The 7621-nt window shown below is 37.4% G+C and overlaps 1 protein-coding gene across 1 annotated transcript in view; it reads right to left on the bottom strand.

Moving 5' to 3' along the window:
- The window catches only part of ABCC4 (ATP-binding cassette, sub-family C (CFTR/MRP), member 4), a gene marked incomplete at its 5' end in the record, with an annotated part of 132123 nt that overhangs the window by 3478 nt on the left and 121024 nt on the right, over window positions 1-7621 (bottom strand). Inside the window, one exon of the mRNA XM_009082521.1 lies at window positions 2208-2342. Within this exon, the coding sequence (XP_009080769.1) occupies window positions 2208-2342 (135 nt within the window). The remainder of the gene's footprint in view (window positions 1-2207; window positions 2343-7621) is intronic.

Here is a 7621-nt window from a genome sequence, read left to right as displayed (position 1 = left end):
CAGGAATGTAGGAGACCAGCAGCAATTCATGCAACAGACTTACTAGTGTGAAAAGAAAAGCCATTGGAATCAGCTCTTCTGACTAAGCAACTTCTCTGAAAGTATGCATGAAGCACAAGGGACAGCAATAACAAAACCCCTGAATTGTCCAAGTCCTTCAAACAGAAAGAACTGTAACTGTGCTTCTGGGTAGCTGCTGACTGGAGATGTAGTCTCTTGATTCCCATATTTTTGGACCAAGCGTGGATAAGTACCATGCTTTGCATTCTTGGCAGATGCTAAAGCTTGTATCTGCCTTCTAGCCTGGGAGTTAGCAAACTTTTTCATCAAACCACATTTCAGCAGAGACTGGTTCCTGGATCTCTTCCCTTCCTGTACAAAATCACATAACATTGATGTGGTAAACTGCAGATGACTATATGGGCAAGTAACATCAGGCAATTATTTTTATACATTTTGAATTACCTTTGAATGCAATTGTGCAACTGGGGAGGAGGGAGAGACAGCATGACATGGCTAAATTTCTACAGATGACAGCTGGACAGCCTCACCTCTTGCCTTTCCAAGGACCAAGCCTTAGAAGAAGCTGGCCTGCTCTTTGCAGACAAGCAATGGTCATATGAATTTGAAGTTATCCTTTTAAACATCATTTATGTCTAACCTCCAGATTGTCCGACACACACCACAAAAAACATGGCTAACCATTCCATTCTAATAATAAAACATATGAAGCTACACAGCAGCAATGGAGAAGGACAGCAGGACTCATAACAGTGTGTCACTCAGGACAAAGCTGTTTCCTCAGTTCTGAAATTTATGCCACACAAGAATTTATAGTGTATGCTCTTAGCTACAAAGCTTCACTTGAAAAACTCTTCAAAAAAAAACAATTCTGAGAATATGAACAGACACAGAAATCTCTTTCCTCATCTTCAAAAAGTCCAGTAAAATAGCATCCAGACATGAGCATGCAGCCCCCATGACACAGCACAATTTTTCATCTTTTTCCAACTTGCTGGAATTGCATCTATTTTTTACTGGAAAATAGTCAGGCACCTGCCATTTTGTTTCTTGCCCTTATGTGCTGTTCCCTGTCTATTGTCTTCTGTTTTTCCAGGTAAGAGTCTGGAGCTTGTGCTCCCCTAGCTCTGGCTCCACACATCCAACAGCTTGAGGAAAGGAAAGCATAAAGGCTAAAAACCTTTGCTTCTTGTCTCTAAAAAGCTCTCTTAGGTCACTACATGCTTAATATCAGTGTCTTACTTGCATGCTGGAAGTACAGTTACGTGACTATGAAGCAAGCTGCTGCCAAACTGAGCACTGCCAGTCTCAACTGAAGCAATGCTGAAACTTTGTTGGCACTGAGTGAATTAAAATATTGCTCTGGACATCCTGTGTGGTAAATTATCAAGAAAAAAGAAAGCAAGCCAAAGCTAGTCAAAGAGTTCCTCAATCACAGGTCATTTTTTTTTAATCTTATCTTTGCTTCAGCTTTCCATCTGAAAAGTGGAGATGATATAGCCTCACCTCAGAGGCATATTATGAAAATTAATCCATTGATGTCTCTTAAACACTTTGATTGCCAGAGGAATGCTCACAATTACATTAATAATTCTGTACTCAGAGTAGGATTTGAATAGTAAGCAGTAAATCAGGCACAGAGCCTTGTAGGGAGCAAGGAGGCAACAAAACATTCAACAGCTGTTTCTTAATTGAGCCCTGCTCATCCTATGTGCAGAACAGAGCAAGGGCACAAGAATGAAGTAAGAGAACACACCACAGCAGGAACGTGAGCACACCCCGAGAGAGCATAATATAATGCACAGGTACTGAACCCCAAGTAAGATTTGAAGGGCCCTTTAAAAAATTTAGAAATAACAGAGAAATGCTTGACTCTGCAGCCATAACATGCTTTTTACTGCAAGTTCTTTTAAGATCAATGCCCAGCACAAGTATGTCATATATTATTTACACTTACTGTTTTGTGTACATATAAAAGGATCCAAGAAGTCCAAACAGTCTTTCAACTCAGAGTATATAAATACACTTATCATTTAGAAGTCTGCATATATCCCACTGAAAATTATGGCTTTGCCTTGCAAAACTGACAGATTCTTTAGTGGAAGGGTTACTTTAACACTGAATATGCTAACTTGAGATAAACAAACTGCAGAGACAAACTTAATTATCTCTTCTTCTAAAATTACCCGTTTTGCTGTTTCAATCAGAGAAGCTGCTTCAGTCTTGCCCACTTGTTGCACCATTTTGTAAAACAAGCCATCTTGTTCTTGCAGCAAAATGTAAGGTTCACCATATTGTTTCAGTCTTCCTGCATCCAAAACCTGTTAAATCAGCAGAAAACAAGGTATTAACATAAGAAAATTAAAAATTAAATGCTCAAGACTAAAACCCAAATGTAGGCGACTACAAGCATGGGGGAAATGAATGTATTTTTAGTGCTAAGATGAATTTTGTATCCTGAAAATGAAATACTTCAAACTAGTATAGCACTTTCTCAGTTTACAGACCTGTTGTACAATTTTAGAGTGCCCTACGGCCATTCCACCTATAGGAATCTAATGTAAAGTTATGCAGAATATGGAAACACAATGTTTGTGCAGCCAACAAAGCAGATTATAGGATTCATTGTGTAAGAAGGAAACAAAGAGGTCCAAAATGGGCTCTGAAGTAAACAGCTGTGGGTAAAAACCACGGAATAACCACCAAGACGGTTAAGGGAGAATAAGTAGGTCTTTTGAATTAGAGGTGAAGATGTAATTAAAGAAAATGAGGGGTGTTGCTGAAAAGATAAACAATTTCTTGCATCAGCTTTTGCCAACTACGTATTAGAAAGATACTTAACCTGAACCTATTCTTTCTACACATAAAAGATGAGATACCACCACAGACAAAGGTACTCAAAAACAGAGGAAGGGAGAAGCAAAAAGGTATTAAGTCAATAAGCCAGAGAGGATACACACAGTCAAAAATAACTGAAAAAAATTAAGAATAAGCTGATTGAACCTCTAAGAAAATACTCCCATACTAGTGACTCCATTAAGGACTACATGGTAGCAAATATTGTGCTTCCATTTTGAAAAGCCTTACAGGATTAATTCCGGGATCTTTTAGACTAGCATTTATATTTTGATATAAAACAATCTTTCACCAGAAGAAACTAATGGAGAAAGGGTTTATATGGATTTCCAGAAAGATATCGGGTGTAACTAAGTAGCTGTGCTACAAGGGGCAAAGCTTTTCAAGAACCTGGACAGAAAACAGAGATTAGAAATAAACAGTGCATTTTAATTTGTAGAAAGCTGAACAGGTAGGAACTGGTGGGAACCACATCATTCTGGTATATGGGGCATATACTATGTGTTAGTCATCAGAAAAAGGAGGTACCAGAGAAGTGACAAAGTTGCAAACGACACAAAAATGTGCAGCTAAGTTTAGATCAGAGATTCAGATACACCTAACTAACCTGAAAGAATGAGAAACACAAGAGCAGGGTAAAGTCAATATTGACAAATGCAATGCACTCAAATACTTAACTGGCTTATAAATTAATGGTATTGACTCAAGAAAGAGCTTTGGGTATTAGTCTACAAGTTCAGTACTTTAGGCAATGAGTAGGAGTAATAAAGTTTGAAAAAAAAAGAGAAAATTTATGTGAGAAAACAAAGTAATTCAGAAAATATTTTTGTTCTTATATAAATAAAGAACTGAATACACATGGCATGCTATTGACAAAGATATTGCCACAACAAAAGGACTTCAAGGACTCATAACTCAAGCCATAATTGTGGTGTACATACTTGTGAGAAAAAAAAAAATCTAAGAAAATGGAGCTGTTGATTTCAGGAAAGAAATGAATAAAAGGTATTATGAGGACAACTTCCAAAATAACAAAAATAGTTTGCAAACTTCTGTTTGAAGGAAGAACCTCCAATAAATTTGGAGACAAATTCAAAGTCCTGTGAAGAAACCTTCAAACATGCCCTTTGCCTGTGTGGACCCTTAAAACAAAACATTGTGACCATCAAGGGCCATCAGATCTCCAAGTGGACAAAACTCCCAGGGAAGGGGAATAGCTGAGTTGATCTTTTTGCCTGCACTGGTGTGAAAATAATGTGCTGCCAACTTGCTTGACACCAGGGACTCAGCACAGGGGAACGGCACCCACTCCCTCCCTTCCGGTTCACTTTAGTACATGGCATTTGAATGGAAAATAACTCAGCCAACAACAGCAGCATAATTACATCTAATTTTATAAACTGTATGCACAAAAACCTACAAGAAGATATTGGCTATTTTCAAAAACTCGTAACTTAGAGCACACAGCCTATATTACGACTTTTCCTTTGCACATACTGTTTGGTATTACAGCTGAAGAAAGTGCTCACGGAAAAACTGTAAAATATTAGTAATATTGCTCAGCACAATATATAGTCATTTAACATAAAACAGATGCAGTATTTCACCTGCAAAGGTATACTTGCACACATGTTGATTCTTCTGTGTACTTAGTCCTGTCCTATTTAATTCAATTATTTAATGATTAATCAAAAATATAATTTTAATCACACTCCTGTATCCCACAGTTAAGAACAGCTTCCTTAAAAATGCAGTAAATTATCATATACAACTCAACATTTAAATTCACATAGCACAGGACATGTTTGGTACCTTGAACAATTAAAGTTTTTCCAGCATAGCACTAGATTATGCAACCATTCCTTAAGAAAGGAAACAAAAAGCATCATCATTAAATGTGTCTCTCACAACTAGGGAACTGCAATAGAAAGCAGAAGGCTTAAAAAATCGTATTACTGAAGTACTGGAATTTTAACACTAATTTTGAAAATACCTGAAACAACACAGACAATCTTCCCCCTCCAGAGAACCTGGGAAAAAGGAAAATTTATTCTTTCTTGACAAGTTTTAAGCAGCCAGGTCCAGAAGAAGAGCAGACAGAGCAAGGAATTTCTGTCTAGAAGAACTCCATCCACATTTTAAACAAATCATTAACCTATCCATAGCCTTTCTTGAGGAATAAAAGCAAACTTGTGCTGTGCAAACAGACAGAACAAGGATAGGAAAACCAAGCCATGCTACTTTTTTCAAAAATATAAAACAAAAAATAAAGAATGAAACTGAACAGAATTCCTACAAGTCAGGAACGCTCTATAAACCCTATTCACCAAGGAAAAACACCTCCTGCTAACTGCTGTCATCTGTGAGACAATGAAGGAAATTTAAGCTGATTTACCTGGTACTTATACATTTATATATTTACACATTTATTAAAAAGCGCTTAGACAAAGAGATAGGTACTCTGCTTTGAAGAAATACGTGCTGATAAAATTTAAATAAATAAATAGGTACTTTGGCTAAGGCTTTGCATACTCTTACTCACTGACTCCAAGCCAAATTAAAATCATTAGGACTTCAAAAAGCCAGCTAATCATTCAGGAAAGGTGGAATCTGGTGTTTACCAGCCACATATTTTCTGATCAACTTGCATGCAATGCTTATCACCTCACAATACAACCGAATCGAACCCAGATGTGTTCCAAGGCAGTTATACCAGTGGAACTTGATACAGAAAAGCCAGAGAAGCTTGTAGCCGGGGAAATCAGATCGGCAGGGAGATTAGGGAGGACACACACAGGAGCACTTGACTCTGAATCAGACTGGGATTTCATCATAGACTTTAATGCAGATATTGAGAGGCAGAAAGTTTGTATAAATCATTCAGCTTTTCAGCTCCTTGGTCTGACTCTCTGTAAAATACACCAAATGACGACTCATAATCATTCTGTGGGAGCTAACTGCCTGTGAAATACTTTGACAGCCCAGAGTAAAATAAAAACAAGCACAAAAAAGCTACATAAACCCAAAGTGGTCATAAGTAAACCAGGGCCAGATTCTCCACCCTGCAAGAAGCACTGGCAGCTTCTTTTACCTTGCCTGCACTGTGTCTGCCTTTGTAGTACCATCTTTATTATTGCAACAGGATTTTCACAAGTGAAAGAGTAATTCCAACAGTACAAAATTTACAAAATTGGCTGCTGGCAATCACACAAAAGAAAGCATGCAGGAAAATTCTTATTCAATGGAATTTGCTCATCTCCCTGAGTAAGTTGAAACCAGTCTTTTCATAGAGCTATCCAAATTATCCTCACTCAAGCATCAACATACAGACATCTTAAGTTCAAACAGGGCTCAAATGATATATTCTCCTTTAGTGAAATCTTCGCGTGTCACCTAATTCTACTCCATTTAATGTTTCATCCCAGCTGAACAGTCTGGGGCAGCGACTGCTCATCCCACTTCTGATCTTTTCAAAAGGATAAACACCATGTTGGGGAGAAGAAAACACAGTTTTGAACAGCACTTTGTTTTATATTTGAGGGACAGAATAACACACAGAGTGAGATTAAAAAAATGGCAGGGAAGTACAGAGAAACAGAGAAGTATTTGATCTTGGCTGACTTGAAATGGCAAATATGGAAAGAGTATTTATTAGCCATTTAAATGTGTTGTTTATGTTAACTCTAGCTAGCACAGAAGGACTATTTGCCTATGCCACAAAAACGTTGCTGAACTAAATTTGGGTAAGATTTGACAACTACGTTTTGCCTCAGCTGTAATCTACCAGGGTATCTACCCCCACTTTGTGTAGGTCCCTCCCCAAACCCCCAAACTTTGCAGTATTTCCATTCCATAGCCTCATAATTTAGTGTGCTAACAAAGACAAAAAAGCAGGAGAAGGAAGACAAAAAGGAAAACATAATATGGTGAAAAAGAAACCAGAGATCCATTTCACGAAGAAAAGAGAGAAATGAAACAATGAATGATGAGGATACTACATCAAGACAGTTCAGTTTCCAGCAGAGACAGGAGGGCACCTTGTCTCCCTGATAATTCCTGCAACTGATCTATACTGTTCTGTTGCACAGGACTTTGGAAAAGCAAACATGGCTTTTGTAAGTGAATTTTTAAAACTTATTTGTGGATTGATATATGTAAAAGAAGTGTCATTAGCCACAGAAAGAACAAGGCCCTTTAAAAATGCTGTAACAAATACCATGTACTTACAGCTACCCATAGACACAAAAAAGAAAGTTCTAAATCCTGTGTTTTCTAACTTTCAGCAACAAAAGCAGACAAAGCAAGAGAACAATAGTTATAAAACATTCTGAGAAAAAAAACAGTCCAAGGTTGGAAGTGTTCAACAACAGAGGAGGGGGGCATGGGAATTTATTTCAAGAATTATTGAGGAATGACTAGTATTCTTATTCACGTTCATATTCACATAAAGCCAGAGGGGAAATGGGACATTTAAGAGTTGATCATAAATGTTTTTATTTCCCATTCAAAAGGAAAATAATTCAAGCAAATTATCTCCTTGGGAATACATCTGATTTAATTTAGACTTGGAGAAGACAACACCAAACAACAAAATTACTATTAAAGTTCAAAACGCTGCTAGGAGTACAACTTTGAACAATGTTTTCCTCAGAGAGCATACATCAAGATGATCTTCAATAAAGTCCTGGGAAGAGGAGAATATTCAGGAGATGCTTCTGGTTACATCATATTCTAAGAAATATAT

Source organism: Acanthisitta chloris, unplaced genomic scaffold (genome assembly GCF_000695815.1).
Source record: "Acanthisitta chloris isolate BGI_N310 unplaced genomic scaffold, ASM69581v1 scaffold14589, whole genome shotgun sequence".
NCBI lineage: Eukaryota > Metazoa > Chordata > Aves > Passeriformes > Acanthisittidae > Acanthisitta > Acanthisitta chloris.
Note: the sequence above shows the minus strand (reverse complement) of the source record. Positions and strands in the feature narration are given on the sequence as shown.